The sequence below is a fragment of the Mobula hypostoma genome, chromosome 1 (assembly GCF_963921235.1).
Source record: "Mobula hypostoma chromosome 1, sMobHyp1.1, whole genome shotgun sequence".
Taxonomy (NCBI): Eukaryota; Metazoa; Chordata; class Chondrichthyes; order Myliobatiformes; family Myliobatidae; genus Mobula; species Mobula hypostoma.
The window spans coordinates 68,941,951-68,964,907 of NC_086097.1; the positions used below are offsets into that span (position 1 = coordinate 68,941,951).

General features: G+C 40.2%; 1 protein-coding gene across 5 annotated transcripts in view; it reads right to left on the minus strand.

Moving 5' to 3' along the window:
- Nucleotides 1–22,957, minus strand: part of akap6 (A kinase (PRKA) anchor protein 6) — a 390,019-nt gene that overhangs the window by 219,262 nt on the left and 147,800 nt on the right. For all 5 annotated transcript variants that reach the window (XM_063050225.1, XM_063050244.1, XM_063050217.1 and 2 more), the window contains 3 exons: nucleotides 18,815–18,937; nucleotides 8,750–8,846; nucleotides 4,507–4,670 (listed from right to left, as the gene is read on the minus strand). In XM_063050225.1, the coding sequence (XP_062906295.1) occupies nucleotides 4,507–4,670; nucleotides 8,750–8,846; nucleotides 18,815–18,937 (384 nt within the window). The remainder of the gene's footprint in view (nucleotides 1–4,506; nucleotides 4,671–8,749; nucleotides 8,847–18,814; nucleotides 18,938–22,957) is intronic.

The window sequence follows — 22,957 nt, forward strand, 5'->3', positions numbered from 1 at the left end:
AAAGAAAACCCAAATAAAACTCTCTCTACCAGCATGTTAGAGAGGGTGCAGCTTCGATGTATTACCGTGAGAAAAAAAACCCAAAAATAACGTAAATTAAAAAGTAAGAAGAAGAAAGTAAGAATAGATCGGAACGGCTGTACCAGGCTGTATGCACGACTGGCGCATGCGCACTTTGGGCCGGGACTCACACACAGAACAGAGAGCCGGGACCCTTCCTTGGGTACAGGACATAGGGCCGGTACTCACACACAGAACAGAGAGCCGGGACCCTTCCTTGGGTACAGGACATAGGGCCGGGACTCATGACCCTCCACGGGGCAATGGCAAGACGGCCTGACTTACCCCACAGAGGCGAGGACCAGACAAGACATGACACCCCGCGGGGCAATGGCAAGACAGCCAGACCTACCCCATGGAGGTGAGGACAAGACAAAACAACACAAAAGCACACCAGACAGTACCTATCTAGCTCCGGTGATAGAACTAGACCGAAGTGCAGGCGAGGGCTTCAGACGAGGGCTAGAGGCGAGGGGACAGAGAAGGGATATAGACAGCGGGGTAGGACAGGAATCACAGACCGCCAGGACCAGGACTTGACTCGGAACTGGGAAGCCGCCAGGGCCAGGACTTGACTTGGTACTTGAATGCCCCCGGAGCCAGGACTTGACTTGGAGCTTCCGGGTAGTGGTGAGCTCTCGATTTGGCCCGGGAACAGTAGACAGCGGTTCTTGATTCCCTTCGGCGGGTTAACTGACGGACCCACCTCAGTGAGGAAACTTTGCAGGCTCGCTTTGGTGAGGAACTGGACAGGGTTGCTCCGGTGAGGAAAGGCGAATTACCGGCACTTGCTTCGGGCGGAGACAACGCTTGCTCCGGCCAGATGACATTGGCACGCCGTGGCTTTGCAGACGCTCCCGCGCCGAATGGCTGAAAGCCAGAGACTATAAACTACCGGTTCAGCTGAGTGTTAATTGCCTCTAATCACCAAAGCCGAGGGACAAGGGAAAACAGGGAATCAACGGTCCGGATCGTAACATAAACAAGGTAAATTTAAAGGGACCCCGATCCGGACCATGACACTCCCTCAATGTCACAAGAACAAAGGAGCTGGTTGTGGGCTACAGGAGGAATGGAGACAGGCTCACCCCTTTTGATATCAATGGATCTGGGGTTGAGAGGGTGAATAGCTTTAAGTTCCTTGGCATGCACATCACGGAGGATCTCACGTGGTCTGTACATACCAGTTGTGTGATGAAAAAGCCACAATATCACCTCTTTCACCTCACGCAGTTGAAGAAGTTTGGTATGGCCCCCCAAATTCTAAGAATTTTCTACAGGGCACAATTGAGAGCATCCTGACTGGCTGCATCACTGCCTGGCATGGGAACTGTACTTCCCTCAATCACAGGACTCTGTAGAGAGTGGTACGGACAGCCCAGGGCATCTGTACATGTGAACTTCCCACTATTCAGGACATTTACAAAGATAGCTGTGTAAGAAGGGCCTGAAGGATCACTAGGGACCCAAGTCATCCCAACCACAAACTGTTCCAGCTGCTACCATCTGGAAAACGGTACCGCAGCATAAAAGCCAGGACCAACAGGCTCCGAGACAGCTTCTTCCACCAGGCCATCAGACTGCTTAATTCATGCTGACACAACTGTATTTCTACATTATATTGACTATCCTGTTGTACATAATATTTATTATAAATTACTATAAATTGCACATTGCACATTTAGACCGAGATGTAACGTAAAGGTTTTTACTCCTCCTGTATATGAAGGATGTAAGTAATAAAGTCAATGCAATTCAATATTAATTGTAAGATTCTTGGCGGTGTGGAGAATAAGAGAGATCTTGGGGTCTGTGTCCATAAGATATCCAAAGCTGCTGTGCAGGTTGACAGTGTTGACAGAAGGCGTATGGTGTGCTTCGTTAACTATGGGATTGAGTTCAGGAGCCATGAAGTAATGTTACAGTTATATAAGACCGTGGTTAGACCCCAGTTGGAGTATTATGTTCAGCTCTGGTCACCTCACTACAGGAAGGATGTGAATACTATAGAGAGAATGCAGAGGAGATTTACAAGGATGTTGCCTGGATTGGAGAGCATGCCTTATGAGAATAGGTTGAGTGAACTTGGCCTTTTCTCCTTGGAGCAATGGAGGATGAGAGCTGACCTGATAGAGGTGTATAAGATGATGAGGGGCATTGATCATGTGGATAGCCAGAGGCTTTTTCCCAGGGCTGAAGTGGCTAACACGAGGGGGCATAGTTTTAAGGTGCTTGGAAGTATGTATAAGGGGGATGTCAGGGGTAAGTTTTTCACACAGAGAGTGGTGGGTGCATGGAATACACTGCTGGCGACAGTGGTAGAGGTGGATACAATAGGGTCCATTAAGAGATTCTTAGATAGGTACATGGACATTAGAAAAATAGAGGGCTATGCAGTAGGGAAATTCTAGACAGTTTCTAGAGTAGATTACATGGTCAGCACAACATTGTGGGCTGAAGGGCCTGTAATATGCTGTAGATGTCTATGCTACAGGTTCTATGACTTGCTGAGTTCCTTCAGCATTTTGTGTGTATTATAAAAATTATCACTGATTCCTCAGAAAAGCAAATTTCATTTGCTTAACTTGAGTGAACACAGTCTAAATAAATATGGCAATATCCCTGACAGAGGCCAAAAGATTAGCTAGTATTCAAAATGATACCCTGTTAGGTTAAGTACCATATTTTTGAATTCATAAATTGCATACGTCCAACAGTCTCTATCAAGTCTCCTCAGAGTCAAGAACTTTCTCTAGTGAAAAGAAACCAGTTTCTCTTATGGTAACTTTGTGATAATTAATCAACATCATTCAAAGGAAAACTGGGAAATCTCTCATCAACAGGAAGTGTACTTGCACTGATTATATTACACAGAATTAACAGTTACTAAAAACCTTAAAATCACTGAGAATTACTACAACTTTCTGTTTACTCCCAGTTAACTAGCATTGAAGAGATAATATATAAAAAGGAAATCTAGAGATGAAATAGCAAAAGAAAATAGTGGTATCACAGTGTTAAGAACAAAAAAAATTTTAAAAATAGGAGCCGAAATAAAAGCTGGACTCCTCAGGTCTGCTCTGCTACTCAATATGAAGACTGATCTGACCCAGGACTCTTCCTTTCTTTACTATTTCCAGAAGTCCACAATCCCCAGGTCTTTCAAAACCTTACCTACCACAGTGATCTAGCCTCCATGACCCCCAGGGTAGAAAATTCCAGAGATCCAACCCTCTTCGACGGAAGATAATCCCATGCACCTCAGCTTTAAGGAACTGCCCCCTACCCTCATTCCCTCATTTGAGATTCACCCACTAGCAGAAACATCTTGACATCAATCCTGTCATACCCCCTTAGGATTTTAAATGTTTCAATGAGATTACCTGTCATTCTTTTAATCTCGATTGAATATAGATCTAATTTCTTTAGTCACTCATGATGGGCAATCTATTTCATTCCCAAATGACCAGGAATTTTCCTAGTGCATCTGTTTTGGACAGTGATGCACTATCAATTACTCCAAAAGACTGGAAGTAGGGTAAATACTGAAAGGCTTTTAGTAACAGTAAAATGGGTCCTCGTCCATGCTGTGTCTGTCCTGGACTGAGGGAGGAGCAGTGGCACAATCGCTTTTGTTCAGGGGTCTGGGGGAGGAGCCACAGGAGCAGTCAGCAGAGGGGCGTGTCCAGACAGGTAACCCAGTTACAATCTATATACAAGCGTTTGTACATGGTTTACCACAGACAGGCTCTAAAGCCAGTATATTTGATCTGAAATAACGATACCAAAACTATGCGTGGAACTCCAGGTGCAGCCTCACTGGTACCCTGTGGAATTTTAACAATATGTTCTTATTTCTGAACTCCAACCCTTTTACAATAAACATCAAAATTACCATTTGTATTCCTAGCCACTTGCACCCACGTGCTCACCTTTTTCAATACATGCACATGAACAAGAACAACTAAGGATAAGAAGGTTGCTGTAAAAATAAATTTCTTATTTTAAATTTCTTTTCATAAGAGCAGGAGATAGGGAAAAATTAAATCCACTGATGTGCACAATACAAAATAGGCAGTTTTAAATTGTCCAGTACTGAGTAGATGGGCTGAAGAGTTTGTTTCTGAGCTGTACTTTTCTAAGACTCTGTATAATAATACACCTGAAAGATGTGGTGAAATATGCCTCTTATAAATTGTTTGAAATTTTATGATCTCACCTTATGACGTCAATAGCACCTCTACAATGTTCGGCATCCAAATGAGATGTTGTGTGAAATAATGATTATACTTGTCCTTATTTGTGGAAATTGTCTGTCACATTGCTTCTTTTTCTAAAATGTCCTAACCTTTTGTTTTTACAAGAGAGCCAAAATGTAACAAGATGTTATACAGCTGAAGTCTTCTGTAAATTGTTTTACATAATTGACAAATTGAACCAACTTACCTTGGGGCTTGCAGAACCTTCTAAATCATGTGCAGTCACATCAGTTGCCAATATCTCCGCTTTGATTATGTCCAGGGCTCCAAGAATCCAACTGTGCTGGCGTTTGATTTGCCTCTGTAGTTCCTGCCACTGACTTGCAATAATCTGCAGCATGTCTCTCAATCCTTCAAAGCAGAGCAACTAGATATCAGCACACAACAGGAGCAACACAAATCGTAATAATATTCAATTAACAAATGTCACAGCAGTGACAATATTTTGCAAATTGTATTTGTACATGAATATTTCATTGAGCTGTATGAAACATCTGCAGGAAAGCACTTTTTCTGAACTTACTGCCATTTAAAATCAAGGCAACTACTCTTTACAAATACCATCTTCTCACATTTGTAAATGAAGTTGGAATGTATTGAATTCCAGAAAGGATGGCATCTAATGCTATTAACTACAAAGACATCCTTATTTCAAACAATGATGTTTCAATTGAAAACTAACACCATTTTATTCATAGCTCTGCTTCAGTGATTTGCCTCAACACAAACTTCTGAATGGCATCCTGCTGTACCAATCAATACAGCATTTCAGCCTCTTGGAGATAGGTCTTTGGGGTCTTACACTATCAAGTCAGCTACAATGCTTTGGATTGATAGAAGCTGTGCTGACTTCGAAGATTGGGACTATCAAAAATAAATTAATTTATAGCCATCACAATCATCCGAGTGCTGGAAGAAAACATTTTCATCTTCTGTTCTGCTGAACTTAAATTGGTTCTCAGCAGGGGCCAAGAGCAATAGAACTATCTCCAATCATGTTTCATCCTAATATAACAACAGATGAACAGTGGACAAGAGCACTGTCAGCTTTTAAAACATTGTTCTGAACAGTCTGATTTTTGCAATGAAATTTTATGTAACCTTGAAATGATAGAAGAGCAAAGAAGTTGAATTCCTGGAATTGTGAAGCATTAATTTAACCTACCTTGCAAGTGGGAAGCTATGGAATAGCTGAAACCCTGGGATTTATGACTCACTCAGTATTGCTCACCATTGATTTAACTGACAGTTTAATTCAGGTTGAATGTAAAACCAATATTGTACAGGTCCTGACAGTGGACAACAGGCAGGCTAAGCTAATATTACCCATATTTAATTAGTTAAAATAGTTACTAAGCTTTATTTAATTGTTTATTTCACTAATTTATCATCTTCAGCATGATGTACTCACTTGCGTTCCTTCTAATTACAAGGAATTTATTCTAACTTTCAATTAACGACAGAAGTAGTAAAAATATTTCTCCTCTTTTGATCTTGGGTTACAATAACAGCTGGATGAATCAGAATACTGCTTACTGTGTTTGAGAGTGGACACAAATGGACAGCAATATCATTCTTTTTAACTTACCTAAAAATAAATCACAAAGACTAAATCTTACATAACTAGATAAAATATTATAGCAATTAATATCTCAGTAATTGCTCATTCTTCCAACCTCCAAAATTATTTTAAAACACTCCTGATTCTCAGAAACATATTCTGATATCTGATTTCACACCATGGTAAATTTTCTCTGAATGTTAATTCTTAAAATGCCTTTGGATTTTGTGAAACATTTTCTGCAATTACCTAACTCTGCAGCAAATCATTGCCCTGCCAAATTTCATCTCCCTTTTTTCACCGTGGTTCTGTACAGTCTCCTCCCTATCTACACTCAACTATGGAAATAATCTTATTCTCCTTTTTCTGCTTCCAGTTTCCTTCAGACCTAAACCATCAGGTTTTGCTAAATTTGCCGTTTCATGGAAGTACAGATTGAGCAGCTTAGCTTTCACGCTGATTACCATAAATTCTTCACCAAAATTCATAATGCGGGATACTATATTGGTTTTCATATGTTCATTCAGACAATAACTTTCAGATTTAAAGTTCATGAGATACATCTGGTTCAACCACTCTGATGGTGACATGTACAATATATCACACTTCATATTTTAAAACCCATCCAAATTTTTCCTTGCCCACTTATTCAAAGTTTGGCTGAATTAATACATTTAGGTTTAAAGGAACAATACTACTGTTGTGTATGGTGGTTTAAATACACTCAGTGGCAACTTTATCAGGTACAAGATTCAAACCCGGTGTAGTCTTCTGCTGCTGTAGTCCATCCACTTCAAGGTTTGACATGTTGTGCATTCAGAGATGCTCTTCTGCACACCAACTGTTGTAACACATGGTTATTTGAGTTATTGTTGCCTTCTTATCAGCTTGAACCAGGCTGGCCATTCTGCTTTGACCTCATAAGGCATTTACACCCACAGAACTGCCACTCATTGGATGCTTTTTGTTTATCGCACCTTTCTTTGTAAATTCTAGAAACTGTTCTATGTTTTATCTCACCACTAGCAAGGAAAATCTTAATATCTAGGGAATGCATGAAAATTCCTGGAGACTAGCAGTCAGTTCATGAGATACTCAAATCACCCTGTCTGGCACCAACAATCATTCCACAATCAAAGTCATTTAGATCATATTTCTTTCCCATTCTGATGTTCGCCCTGAACAACAACTGAACTTCTTGACCATGTTTGCATGCTTTTATGATTGAGTTGCTGCCACATGATTGATTGATTAGATATTTGCATTAACGAGCAGGTGTACAGGTGTACCAAATAAAGCAGGCACTGGGTGTATATGATTGCTTCAAAGAGTCTGCACCGTACCCTAAAAAACCAAAGACATTTGGCATTCTCTATGGCCACAACCATGATGCATCTATTTCCCTCCATAAACATTCTGCAGCTTTTGACCAAGTCTGCCATCTTCCTCCAATCTCTTTCTTATCCAGTTCACCATAACATCACAGTTTTGTTATCATAAATTTCCTTTTATGCTCCAAAATCAATATCTTGGGATTTTCCCAAATGTCTGTCTGTGGCTTCCTTCTCCATCCTTATGCTTATTCCTGGTGACTTCATCCAAAGAGATGGAATCAGGATTCACATGTACACTGATGTTCGCTGGCCACTTCTGCCAAACCACCTACTTCTGCATTATCTGGTTGATTAGTCAACATCACTTTTTTAAAATGAGCTGGACATCTGCCTTTTAAGTGCAGGGAAGTGCAAAAGCCGAGAAGATGCAATGTACCTGAGATAATCGCAAGAGGAGAAGACAATAGTGGCTGAAGATGATTGCAGGAAAAGGATGATCTGGGAGGTGTGGAGGGGAGATACTTGGATTGTCAGTCAGATGGGAAGGTACTTTGGAGATGGTGATTGGGGGATTGTGTAGAGGATATTAGTGACGGTTACTCTGAAAATGATTTAGGATTGTCTTTTTCTGGAGTGGGGGTTCAATTAAGGAAATTATTAGAGAAGCTTAGGACATTGTCAGCATGGAAGAATAAGAAATGTTGGGAGAAATCACTAAAGAAGCCATTACTTAGAAGTTTAACCACACTTCACCCCATCCATTTTTTAAATCTTTTTCAGGCCTACTGCGGTGTACAGAACATGTTTCCTTCCCATGCCTACATAATGCAAGTAAAATCAAAACAAGCAGTACATGGTCTCTTGCGCATTTGTCTGTCAAATAGATCAAGACCTAAACCTAAGGTAAGTGAGTGGATGTTACCATGAAAACATTGTGCCATTTCAATCAAATTTCTTGGAGAATCTTAGACATTTAACACAAATTCTGTCTACAAGTGCCCTGCCCATTGAGTTAGGTTGAAATTGACTGTTTGCCATGCTGGTGACCTGAGCTGTGCCCTGTCCAATTCCATTTTCTTGTTTTAGAAAAAATAAATAAAAGCTGGCTGCAGTTCATTCTACATCAGCTGTTCATGTGAAGTAGATACAGGTTTTCTCTGGCATGAATAAGGTGGATTCTATAAATGTAGGCTCTGGTGAAGGAAGTATGTATTACTCAACTTTTATTCTGGTTTACATAATATCTTCACAATGATCCAAATTGGGTGGCTGCACTCAACCTCCACAAACACCCGCAAAGTGATTTTTATCCCAGTGAAAATTGTTCAATTGAAAGGAAAGCAAATGCCATGCAAAATTGGGTGAGACTTGATTTTCTAATCTCCCCCACCACCAGAGATTTAAAAAAAACACAGAAATATACCTAAGTAAACTATTGAAGTACATGCATATTCTCACCAAATTAAGTGGAACTTGCCTAAATAAGCAAATTGAAGTAATTTGTTCTGTCATCTTTTCTTGCTTTAGCAACTCACCTGATTTGTGAGACTCAATAAGCTCCAAAAGCTGCTGACCCTCTTCCACCACGGCATCTTTAAGCGCACAGTGACTGTCTACATTAAGTTTAAAACTCTGCAAAAAAATACATACATTTGAAATTAATACCATTTTCACCCATGTTGTTCTGTCCTGCAATGAAGAAAAAAATTTCTGCCAGCTTTGGATATAAGATTCCTCTTGCACCTTGCCCAAGTAATTACTCTCCTCCTCTAAGCCAAGACAAGGAAAATGAAAAGAATTTGATCCTCGTCCAATATCAACGAACATGTACATTCCAAGGATAAGGGCTGAAAAGAAGGGCATGAGACAGAAAACAGGAACAGGTCATTTTGCCATTTCTGAGCACATTGACACATCGGATTGCGTAGAGGGAGAGATTTTTTAAAAGAAGTGAGCAGGGACATTCGGCACATTTTGCGCACCACAGTTCCCGAGGAGACATTGGATTGTGCAGAATTAGGCATTTGACAAGATTCAGTAAAAAGAAGTTAGGTTTAAATGGAGCTGCCATTGTGTGAGTGAGCCAGTGTTAAAGTGGGGAGTTGTGGCTTTGGTTCATAGGCCATGAGTACATTTTATTTTCGTTATTTATTCTTTCTTTCTTATTGCATATTTAAAACAGTGGGGATGTCAGACAGGATAATGGAATACTCCTTTTGCATGATGTGGGAAGGCAGGGAGATTTCCAATGTCCCTGACAACCACACCCGCAGAAAGTGCACTCAGCTGCAGCTTCTAATACTGCATTAAGGAGTTGGAGCTGGAACTGGATGAACTCCAGATCATTTGGGAGGCTGAAGGGTTGGTAGACAGGACATATGGGAAGGTAGTTACACCCAAGGTACAGGACACAGGTAACTGAGTGACCGTCAGGAGGGAGAAAAGGAATAGGGGGGCCAGTGCTGAGTACCTCTGTGGCCGTTACCCACACCCACAGGTATACTGCTTTGGATACTGTTGTGGGGTGATAACCTAGAAGAGGAAATCTACAGTGGTCAGGTCTCTGGCATTGAGTCTGGCTCTGTAGCTCAGAAGGGAAGGAAGTAAAATAGGCAAGCTGTAGTGATAGGGGATTCATTGGTTAGGGGAATGGAAAGGAGGTTCTGTGGATGAGAACAAGATTTCCAAAGGGTATGTTGCCTCCTGGGTGCCAGGGTTTGGGACATCTCTATCGGCTCCACTGCATTCTTAAGTGGGAGGGTGAGCAGCCAGAGGTTGTGGTCCACATCGGTACCAATGATATGGGTGGGAAGGGTGACGGGGTCCTGCAACATGAGTTCAGGGTACTCAGTTAAAGGACAGGAACTCCAGAGTTGTGATCTCAGGATTGCTACCCATGCCACGTGCTAGTAAGACCAGAAATAAGAAGATCATACAGCTTAACAAGTGGCTGGATGGGAAAATGTTTGTTAAATCTGTTCAGGAAAGTTTCCTTAATCAATACATAGAAGTCCCAACTACAGAGAGTGCAACACTGGATCTCCAACGAGGGAATGAGACTAGGCAGGTGACAGAAGTTTGTATAGGGAAACACTTTGCATCATAATGCCATTAATTTCAAGGTAATTACGGAAAAGGATAGGTCTGGTCCTCTGAGATTTTAATTCGGAGAAAGGCCAATTTGGATGGTTTCAGAAAGAATCTGGCAAGTGTGGATTGGGACAGGTTGTTTTCTGGCAAAGTTGTACTTGGTAAGTGGAAGGATTTCAAAAGTGAAAATTTGAGGGTACAGAATTTGTATGTTTCTGTCAGAATGAAAGGCAAGGGTAAAAGTTTTAGGTAACCTTAGTTTTTGAGAGATATTGAGGCTCTGGTTAAGAAAAAGGAGGTTCATAATAGGTATAGGCAGGCAGGAAAAATGAGGTACTTGGGGAGGATAAGAAATGCAAGAGAACACTTAAGAAGGAAATCAGCTGAGCTAAAATAAGACATGAGGTTGCTCTAGCAGACAGGGTGAAGGGGAATTATAAGGGATTCTACAGATATATTGAGATCAAAAGGATAGCAAGGGACAAAATTGGTCCGCTGAAAGATCAGAGCGGTAATCCAATACATGAAGCCGAAAGAGATGGGGGAGGTCTTAAGTCAATGGTTTGCATCTGTATTTACTTAGGAGATGGACACAGAGTCTGTAGAAGTGAAGCAAAGCAGCAGTGAGATCATGAAATCCATACAGATTACAGAGGAGGAGGTGTTTGCTGTCTTGAAGCAAATTAAGACGGACAAATTCCTAGCGCCTGCAGGAGGCAATTGCAGAAATTGCGGGGCTCTACAGAGATATTTAAATCATCTTTAGTGGCAGGTAAGGTACCAGGGGATTGGAGGATAGACAATATTGTTCCATTGTTTAAGAAAGGCTTTAAAGAATAAATCAGAAAATTATAGGCCAGTGAGCCTGACATCATATTAGTGGATAAGTTATTGGAAGACATTTAACACACCGGATATGTAAGTACTTGGATAAACAGAGACTGATTAGCAATGGTCAATATGCCTTTGTGTGTGGTAGGTCACATAAAATCTATCTTGAGAAGGTTACCAGGAAAGCAAGGTAGTGGATGTTGTCTACATGGACTTCAGCAAGGCCTTTGACAAGATCCCACATAGGAGGTTGGACAAGAAGACTCAGTTGCTTGGCATTCAAGATGAGGTAGTACATTGGACTAGACACTAGCTTAGTGGCAGAAGCCAGAGAGCGGTAATAGATGTTTACCCCTCTGACTGGAGGTTTGAGACTAGCAGAGTGCCTCAGGGATCAGTGATGGGTCCATTGTTGTTTGTCATCTTTATCAATGATCTGGCTAATAATATGGTAAACTGGATCAGCAAATTTTGCAGATGGCGCCAAGATTAGGGGTGCAGTGGACACTGGACAGCAAGGAGGACTAGCAAGTCTTGTAGCAGGATCTGAACCAGCTGGAAAAATGGGCTGAAAACTGGCAGATGGAATTTAATGCAGACAAGCGTGAGGTGTTGCACTTTGGGAGGACCAAGCACAGTAGGTCTTCTACAGTGAGTGGCAGGGCACTGAGGAGTGTGGTAGAACAGAGCGATCTGGGAATACAGATCCATAATTCATTGAAAGTGGAATCACAGGTAGATAGGGTCGTAAAGAAAGATTTCAGCACATTGGCCTTCATAAATCAGTGTATTGAATACAGGAGTTGAGATGTTATGTTGAAATTGTTTCAGATGTAGATGAGGTATAATTTGAAGTATGGTGTGCAGTTTTTGTAACCTTCCTACAGGAAAGATGTAAATAAGATTGAAAGTGTGTAGAGAAAATTTACAAGGATGTTACCGGCACTTGAGGACCTGAGTTATAGGGAAACATTGAATAGGTTCAGACTTCATTCCCCGGAATTGAGGGGAGACTTGATAGAGGCATACAAAATTATGAGGGATATAAATAGGCTAAATGCAAGCAGGCTTTTTCCACTGAAATTGGATGAGACTACAACTAGAGGTTTAGGTTAAGGGTGAAAGGTGGAATGTTTAAAGGGAAGGTGAGGGAGAATTTCTTCATTCAGAGGGTGTTGAGAGTGTTTTATGAACTGCTAGAGCAAATGGTGGATGTAGGTTTGATTTCAATATTTCGGGGAAATTTCGATAGGTACATGGATGGTATGGGTTTGGAGGACTATGGTCCGTGTGCAGGTCAATGAGACTAGACAGACTGATGCTTCAGCCTGAACCACATGGGCCAAAGGGCCTGTTTCTGTGCCCTAGTGTTCCATGACTCTGTGATCAGATGTCCCACTTTTGCCCTGGTACAGATTGCAGATCCAAAGAAGATATGATTGAAATTTGGGTCTTTTAAACGGTGCCAATGCATAAGACATGTTTATCCAGCAAACCACCACAGAATACAAACCAATAAACTAAATCTTGCATTGGCAGAACATTGCTGTTGCATTGTTTGGGTGGCATGGGAAATGGAAGCAAACCTTGGACAAGCTGAATGTCTTTACTATGTTGGATTCTCTTCCTCTGTGTTCGGATATGACATAGGAAGTGTTTGTGAAATGACATTGGCCATGATCTCCCTTATCAATGAAAATTAAATGAATCTGAATTTACATGAACGTAACTCTGATTGTTAATTCCCAAGAGCAGCATGTTGATATACCTGAGACATTGAAGGTAGCAGAACATGTATATTAAATTGGGGTGTTGTCACCTGCTCCTCATGAAAAGTTCCCTTGCATGCAGTAAAAGGCCTTAGTATATTATTAGCAGGTAACTAAAGGGTATCATTTTGTGAATGCAACCTCAACCAGTAGCTGATTGGGCATCAAGATTCCACTGCCAAAATCAAAACGGTTATAAACATATTTACAAATTATTTATACTTTAAGTTTAGTTACTGTGTTTATTAAATTGTATCTATTGAAATAAAATGTAACACTGGAACTGAATCTTATGCCTTGAATGTATGATAACAAGTATTTAGTTTATGATTATAATTAGACACATACATATGATGCTTACACTGATAATTAATTTAATTAACCTAATTAAGCACCAAAGCAATTAATTATAGCTTGGCTCTTGACCTAGTCAGAAAATCCTGAGAAGAACAGCATGAAATAATAAGGAAATTACTTTGCACCCTGATTTCATAATCAATGGTCCTACAAGCCTTAATGTTACTGAACGTTAACTACAGCATTTTTAGCAGTACAGATTGCACTTGTGAAGTAAGCCTTTGACAACAAGAACAACAAGAATCCATTTACAATTCTGAAACTTCCATTTATCATCATTTTGACTACACCCATGATGGGACACGAAGCACAGCCCCCTGTAGTAATTAAAGTCCAGATGTATTCACCAGAAGAAAAAGTGGCATTCAGTGAAGAGAAACTGCAAACTACAATTTAATCATTTCAGAATCTTGGTTTTAATATGTCATGTTTGTAGCATAATATAATTGTTAGGATTCTTATTACTTGTTATAGGTATTTAATGCACTAATATTATTTTGCAATAGCGCCCCAGGGGCCCTCAACAGTCAGAGGAACAGACAGAGATTCTGTCTGAACAGGACACCTTGGTGGCATGTTGTCTTCCAGGTGCCAGGGTCAGGAACATCTCGGATTGTGTCCACAGCATTTGCAGAGGAAGGGAGAGCAGCCAGATGTCTCGGTACATATTGGAACCAATGACATAAGAAGGAAAAGCAAAGAGGTCCTGAAGAGACAATTTAGAGAGCTAGGTAGAAAGCTGAGAAGCAGGACTGCCCGGGTAGTAATTTCTGGACTGCTACCTGTGCCACGCACCAGTGAGGGTAGAAGCAGGATGATTTGGCTGAGAAGTTGGTGCGGGGGCAGGGTTTCACGTTCTAGGATCATTGGAATCTCTTCTGGGGTTGCACCTGAATCTGAGGGGAACCAATATTCTTGCAAGCAGATTTGTTAGAGCTGTTGGAGAGGGCTTAAACTAATTTGGCGGGGGATGAGTACTGGGATGAAGGGACTCAGGATAGGATAGATGGTAAAAAACAAAGATAGCGTGCAGTCAGACTGACAGAAAAGCAGGCAAATGATAAGATAAAACTGCAGCCAGCAGGGTGAGTATCAGTGCATTAGGGATGCAGAATCAAAAAGGGTAGCAAATACAGTACTCAAAATGTTAGATCTCAATTCATCACTGTGGCTATCACTGAATTGTGGCTGAAGGATGGCTGCAGTTGGGAGTTGAATGCCCAAAGTTAGGTCCTGTAGCAGAGGGATAGAAAGGCAGGCAGAGGGTGTGGCAAGGCTTTGCTGGTAAAGAATGATATCAAATCCTTAGAAAGATGTGACACAGGATCAGAAGATGTTGAATCTTTGTGGGTTGAGTTAAGAAACTGCCAGGGTAAAAGAACCCTGATGGCAGTTATATATAGGACTCCAAACAGAAGCCGGGATGTGGACTACAGATTACAATGAGAAGTAGAAAAGTTGTGTCAAAAGGGCAATGTTATAATAGTCATGGGAGATTTTAACAGGCAGGTAGATTGTGAAAATCAGGTTGGTAATGGATACCAAGAGAATAAATTTGTTGAATGTCTACAAGATGGCTTATTACAGTAGTTTGTCGTCGAGCCCACTAGGGGATCAGCTATACTGGATTGGGTGATATGTAATGAACCAGAGGCAATTAGGGAGCTTAAGGTAAAAGAACTCTTAAGAGACAGTAATCGTAATATGATTGAGTTCAACTTGAAATTTGATAAGGAGAAAGCAAAGAGTAGCAGTATTTCAGTGGAATAAAGAAAATTACAGTGGTATGAGAGAAGAGTTGGCCAAAGTAAATTGGAAGGAGATGCTGGAAGGGGTGACAGCAGAGCAGCAATGGCTTGAGTTTCTTGGAAAAATGAGGAAGGTGCAGGACATGTGTATTCCAAAAGTGAAGAAATACCCAAATGGCAAAATAGTACAACTGTGGCTGACAAGGGAAGTCAAAGCTAATGTAAGAGCAAAAGAGAGGGCATACAACAGAGCAAAAGATTAGCAGGAAGACAGAGGATTGGGAAGCTTTTAAAAACCCACAGAGAGAAAGCAAGAGGAATTATTAGGAGGGAAAAGATGAAATATGAAAGCAAGATGGCAAAGAATATCAAGGTGGATAGAAAAAGCTTTTTCAAATATTTAAGAAATAAAAGAGAGATGAGAGTGGATATAGGACCACTGCAAAATGAGGCTGGAAGAATAATAACAGGGGACAATGAAATGGCAGATGAACTAAATAAGTATTTTGCATCAGTCTTCTCTATGGAAGACACTAGCAATGTGCCAGGTGTTGAAAGGTGTAAGGGAAGAGAAGTGAGTGCAGTTACTATCACAAGGGAGAAGGTGCTCAAAAAGCTGAAAGACCTAAAGGTACATACGTCACCTGGACCAGATGAACAGAACCCTAGGGTTCTGAAGGAGGTAGCAGTAGAGATTGTGGGGGCATTAGTAATGATCTTTCAAGAATCATTGGACTCTGGCATGGTTCCAGAGGACTGGAAAATTGCAAATGCCACTCCGCTCTTTAAGAAAGGAGGAAGCCAACAGAAAGGAAATTATAGACCAGTTAGCATGACCTCAGTGGTTCGAAAGATATTGGAGTCAATTGTTAAGGATGAAGTTATGGAGTACTTGGAGACACAGGACAAAATAGGACATGATTTCCTTAAGGAAAAATCTTGTCTGGCAAAACTGTTGGAATTCTTTGAGGATGTTATAAGTAGGATAGATAAATGGGATGTAGTCGATGTTATATACTTGGACTTTCAAAGGCCTTTGATAAGGTGCCACACACGAGGCTGCTTACCAAGTTAAGAGCCCATGGTATTATGTAAAGCTACTAGCATAGTTAGAGCATTGGCTGATTGGTAGGAGGCAGTGAGTGGGAATAAAAGAATCCTTTTCTGGTTGGCTGCCAGTGACTAGTGGTATTCCATAGGGGTCTGTGTTTGGACCGCTTCTTTTTGTGATGTATATCAATGATTTAGATGACAGAATAGATGGCATTGTTGCCAAGTTTGCTGATGATACAAAGATTGGTGGAAGTTAGTGTTGAGGAAACAGGTAGGATGCAGAGGACTTGGACAGATTAGGAAAATGGGCAAGAAAGTGAGATGAAATACAATGTTGGAAAATGCATGGTCATGCACTTTGGTTAAAGAAATAAATGTAACCAGGTGACCATTGAATATAATTTTTTATTGTTAAAGTGCACTTATGTATTCACCTTGGTAATGCTAAAATAGCTGCTTGTGCCTTTAGGAGAAAATGATGATGTCACTTTGCATGTGTGAAGTAGAACGAAGAGTTGCCATTTTCTAGAAAGGATGATGTTCGAATGCTTTTCCCAGGTTTGGTGAGGAAAGATTTTCGTGAGTAAATTGATCAACGCTGGAATGGTGTGATTGCAAAATTCCTTAATCGACCTACTAGTTGTGAGCGAGGAGAACTCATTTCAGGGTCTAGCCTATACATGTTTGGAAGTTAAGCACGTGTGTGCCAAATGTGAGTATCTCTCTCAGTTAAGATGAGATGTATTTATTCATATTTTCAATGTTCTGTATAAGGTACAGGGTTGATGGGATTCTACCATAGTTAGTATTTTTTTAGAATTGCCACTACCGTATAGTTTTGTATATTTCATTTTAATTATTTTCATACTGCATACGTAACAAGGGTGTGGTCTGAAGTTAAACTGAGATTGTAATAGTGGGAACAGGTGTTTAAAATTTATTTTGTTGTTTTTATTTTAATACTCTCTTTCTGCAATAAAACATCTAAAACAGATAAAGGAATTTAAGACACGAAAAGGTACTTGTTGTTCTGCGTGTGTATTATAACCCAAGCTACATATTTTCCAAATGGGAAAAATATTCAAAAATCTTAGATGCAAAGGGACTTGGGAGTCCTTGTGCAGAACACCCTAAAGGATAACTTGCATGTTGATTTTGTGGTGAGGAAGGCAAATGCAATGTTAGCATTCATTTCAAGAGGTCTAGAATACAAGAGCAGGGATGTGATGCTGAGGCTTTATAAGGCACTGGTGAGGCCTCACCTTGAGTAATGTGAACAGCTTTGGGTTCCTTATCTAAGAAAAGATGTGCTGACATTGGAGAGGGTTCAGGGCAGATTCAAGAGGATGATTCCGGGAATGAAAGGGTTATCATGTGAAGAACACTTGATGGCTCTGGGCCTGTACTCACTGGTATTGAGAAGGATGGGAGGGAATCTCATTGAAACTTTTCGAATGTTGAAAGGCTTAGACGGAATAGATATGGAAAGGATGTTTCCCACGGAGGGAGAGTCTAGAACGAGAGAGCACAGCCTCAGGATGGAGGGGCATCCATTTAAAACGGAGATGCGGTGAAATTTCTTTAGCCAGAGGGTGGTGAAATTGTGGAATTTGTTACCGCAGGCAGCTGTGGAGGCCAAGTCGTTGGGTATATTTAACGCAGAGATTGATAGGTTCTTGATTGGCCATGGCATCAAAGTTTACGGGGAGAGGGCCGGGGAGTGGGGCTGAGGAGGGAAGGAATGATCAGACATGATTGAATGGCGGAGCAGATTTGGTGGAGCAAATGGCTTAATTCTGCTACTATGTCTAATGGTCTTAGCAGAGGAACACTTCCATCAGTATAATTCCCATGCCCTTTCCTTGTAGCTCCTGCAAATTATTTTCCCTCAGGTGCCCTTTTAATCCCTTTCTGAAATCCCTGTTTAACTGAGGGGGTGAGGAATATAGTAAATTTTGTGTTCCAACCAAGCTTCACTCATACTCTCCCTGTGTATTTTGCCATTATTTTGAATCTTGGCCATCTTAGTTCTCAAACCATCCAACAGCTGCACTCTATTTGCCCTATCTAAACATGATGATTTTGCAAGTACCTATTGAACCTGTTCTCAATTTTGTTTGCACTAAGGAGAACACTACAATCTTCTGTAGTCTAACCAATCCCTCATGCCTGAAACCGCTCTAGTGAAAATTTCTGCACCCTCTTTACAACCTTCTCTAGGTGACTAGAACAGAACCTGAAATTCAAGCTATGGTCAGTCTGATGTTTAACAAAAGTTTCATGTGAATTTGGTCTAAACAGCTTACTTGAAGGGTCTCAGCCTGAAACGTCAGCTGTTTTCATTTCCATAGATGCTGCCTGACCTGCTGAGTTCCACCAGCATTTTGTATTTCTTACTTTTGGAGAAGCTTCAGAGACAACACCTTTGGTTGGTTTGGAGTCACATATTGACTGGGTAAGGCTAGCAGATTTCCTTCCTCAAAGAAGATTTTTACAACAGTCTAGTACTCCCATCATCACTATTCCTTTGCTAACTTTTTAACTTCACTTTTTAACAAACTGAATAGATATTTTCTATCTATTATTGAGAAAGCTTTTTCACAGCAATCTGTTTTGAGCTACAACTAAAAATCAATGCATGGGTAAATTTTTAGCCATTTATCTTTATACAAATGAGCATTACATAACAAAATATTGTAAAACCATTGAGTTAAATTCTATTAAAGTGAACATTTGGGAGTTCATTCCTTACCAAATGGGTTTCTAGGTAAAGTTTCAGGCTGTTTGTATCAGCTTTTGGAGGTGTCCAGTTTTCTGTTGTTTCCATCGCTTCGAACAACCAACAAATCAATTCATCGAGTTTATTTACAAAGCCCTGGGAGAAGAAGTGAAGATGTTAAGAGGCAGTAACTGCTATTAAAATAAATTAAATGTTGTTGTCTTTGCAGACAGCAATAATTACAAGGATGCTGACAGAATAGGAATTTACTTATTTGTGATGTCAGCTACTGAACTTTTCCTGTCCTGGTTGGCTTTCTTTGATTAAGGGTCTTTGAACAAGTGCCTATATGTGCAATCAGTTTTGATGGAGCCATTTGTAAAATTATAACATTCTGCAAAAAATAGGAAAGAGTGCAAGCCACAATGATAACTGAATAAGTTATAAAAGTCGCTCAAAATGTAGCACACTGGTAATATTTTTAAATTACAGTAAGTGGTTGGAGTGTGCTGAATGTGCGATTTTTTCATGGTTCATCCTGTTGAGTCATCTCCTTTCAATGTTGGTCGTGCCCTTTAAGTAGTTCTCAAAGTTCAAAGTAAATCTCTTATCAAAATGCATATACGTCACCATACACTACCTGGAGATTAATTTCCTTGCAGGCATTCATAGTTGAATGAAGAAATACAATAGAATCAATGAAAAACTACACACAAGCAAAGACTGACAAAGAAACAATGTGCAAAAGAAGACAAATTGTGCAAATAAAATAAAATAAACAAATCAATAATAAGAACATGAGTTGTAGACTCCTTGAAAGTAAGTCCAGGTGTTGTAGACTCAGTTCAGAGATGAGGTGAGTGAAGTTATCCAAGCTGGTTCAGGAGCCTGATGGCTGATTTTTGAACCAATATCTATTAATGCTGCTTCCTCCTTTAAAATTCAGGTTACACCTGAGTTCATTATAGTCAGACCAGCTAGGTGCAAGTGTCTCTCAAACATTGGTTGATTCAATTTGCTTGTTCTTAAAGCAGAAATCCCTGCTTGAGGATATCCCTGACCATAATCATGTAATTTATGCTGACAATCCAATGAATATGAAAGTATGCATTGTCAGAAATATGATTGAATAGCCTGGAGGTACCAATTTAGTGAACAATTTGAACTTTTGAATAAAATGTACCATTTCTAAATCAATGAACGATTCAGATTGGAAGGGATGGTAAACACTGAGGGACACAACAACAGTCTTTGGTATCCGTGTATTTGTAATCCCATATAACTTTTCCTCTGTGCCAAAGATTTTGTAGCATCTACCTCATTTTCCTTATCATGAATCTAATACTTCATACTTACTTAACTATGCTAAAAATCATTTGGTTATTACAGGTTCCTTTGCTTCATGCCTTCTTTTAATATTTTTCACCCTTAGTTTTATTATCCCTCCTAATCATAAACTTAGAAATGGTTAACTCTATCCAAAAATCTATGCTGTTAATGTGAAATCTTAAGAAAGATGAAAGATGCATTTCACATCATTCTTCGACAGATAAAATTAGCCCGTGATCTGAATCAGGCACAAGTAGAATCAATCTGCACTAGCTTAGATCTATATACCCCCTGCGCCTAATAAAGTGGCCATTGTGTGCATGTTTGTGGTCTTCTGCTGCTGTAGCCCATCCACTTCAAGGTACAACATGAAATGCTTTCACAGATGGTTTTCTACACACCATCGTTGAAACACATGGTTATTTGAGTTATTGTCACCTTCCTGTCAGCTTGAACCAGAATGACCATTCTTCTCTGCCTTCTCTCATTAACAAGGCATTTTCACCCACACAGATGCCATTCACTGTGTGTTTTTTTATTTCTCACACTATTTCTCTTGATACTGCTGTGCAAGAAAATCTCAAGAGATCAACAGCTTCTGAGATACTCAAACCACTCTGCCTGGCACCAGCAATCATTCCACAGTCAAAGTCACTTAGATCACATTTCTTTCCCATTCTGATGTTTAGTCTGAACAACAACGGAACCTCTTGACTGTATCTGCATGCTTTTATTCATTGAGTTGCTGCCACATGATTGGCTGATTAGATATTTGCACTAACGAGAGGTATACAGGTGTACCTAATAAAAGGCCCACTGAGTGTACGTCATAGTGTACTCAGTGAATTTAAAAATAAGTATGTTTCTATAGTGTGCCTTTTAGAGTTCTTACATGTATTAGAAACTTAATTTTAACCACTTCATGGACGGCCTGCGAATGGTTACACAGTAGAAATGTCTTCTCGGAAGCTGTTTCAAATGGCCATGGCCATATTACATTGGAGTGCAACATCTGTCTTGAGCAGCAGTGATGTGATCTGTCTTAAACTAACTTGAACTTAGACCTTGATGATGTATAACTACGCATCTATTAAATTGTTGAGTTATTCGATGCCACAAAGAACTCAGTTCAAAAATAATTTGATGCTTTTCTCTTAATCAATGAATGCTTCTTCTTTGACATTTAGTAGTACTTCTGGTTGCATCTCCATCAGTCTCCCTAAAAGTCCTTTCATGGTGGAAAAGCCCTTTCCCACTGGTGGAAAATTTTACCTTCTGTTAGCTCAGAGCTAAATGTAATTATGTCTCCCTCTGCCTATAACAGCCTAAATACTGCCTGTTAAATTCCTTCCATACTTCTAGCCCAAGGATTAACTTTACTGTAGGTTCCCACCTTCATTCTTCACAAACTTTAGCTAATCCAGAATATAGGACTGATATCAACACCAAAGCACATATCATTGAATGTCATTCTTGTTAAATCCCATCGCTTTCAAGATTTAAATACTTCTATAACCCCAAACCTGACATGCATTGCCTGCAGATGTGCCAAAGGCAGGTTTCATTATGGCCTTCAGGAGAGAATTTGAAAACTGTACTGTGAAAAAAAAATGTAAGCCTTTGCAGAAAGGGCAAAAGAATGGAACTGGAGAGTTGACTTGGTAAAAGGCCAAAATGGATATAATTGGCTGAATGTCCTCCTCCTGAGGTAAAACTATTCTATGATACTACTGTATGTGATTGAAGTGTCCATGATCTGTAGTCACTATTTTTATCTCCTTTTGAATTTGCTCCCCATGGTACAGTTCAAATCTGTTTTCCCCCAATCACAAGAATTTCCTTTACTTCCTACGTGGTATCCATTAACACCCTTTGGAAGACATTCTGTCACACGTTTACATGAACAGTGATTTTATATTGAATGTTGCTTTTGGTTTAAACAAATCCCAGGATTAAAAGTTGGAAATGATAATGACATCACATACAACACATAATACAATGTTATGATTATAATTGTAGATGTCTCAGGCATTTGCAAGAGAAACCAACCATAAAAGAGAGTTGGAGTATCAACTTCTTCCAAAATTTAAACAGAACAATATTTTTCTGTATGTTTAAAATGTATTTATAAAATATTATTGTCAGATCTACACAGGCAAGCACCTCCACATCTCCACCCAGCTAGCAGAAGTCACAGAACTGCAGCCTACTTAAACCCAGCTCTCATCCACAGTGCTTTGTTCTCCCAATGAACCACCAGGCTTCAGCCATTTGATCCTGGCCTTCAGTTACCTTGTTGACTTGTTGTGTTATGTACTTGATCTCTCTTGTTTTATGGGCCCTCGTGGCTTTTTTTATTTTGCAGTTTATCAGTAAAATATCATTTAATACTAAATTGTCTCCATTGCTCTGCATTTGGGTTAAGACTCCTTTACATTTCCTGACAGCAATGGTAATCAAACAATTGACCCAGAAGAGTTTGCTCACCTAAAGGAAGTCATCCATTGACAGCAGTACACAATCCAGATGCAGTAGGAAACCACTGACCATCTGCTCTACACTCACAACCAACTTTCTATCTCGATACAGCAACCCCGCGCTAGTCAGCCTCCTCGCTCGGAGCCCCAAATTCCAGTGCCTGAATGCTTCAAAGGATCCCCAACCTGATGCCACAACATCCTGTCTCAGTGCATCTTGCACTTCAAGCTCCATCCCTCTCTATTCCACAGACCAAGCCAAGATTGCCTTTGTCATAAGAGCATAAGATATAGGAGCAGAAGTAGGCTATCTGGCCCCTTGAGTCTGCTCCGTCATTCAATCATGGGCCGATCCAATTCTTCCAGTCAT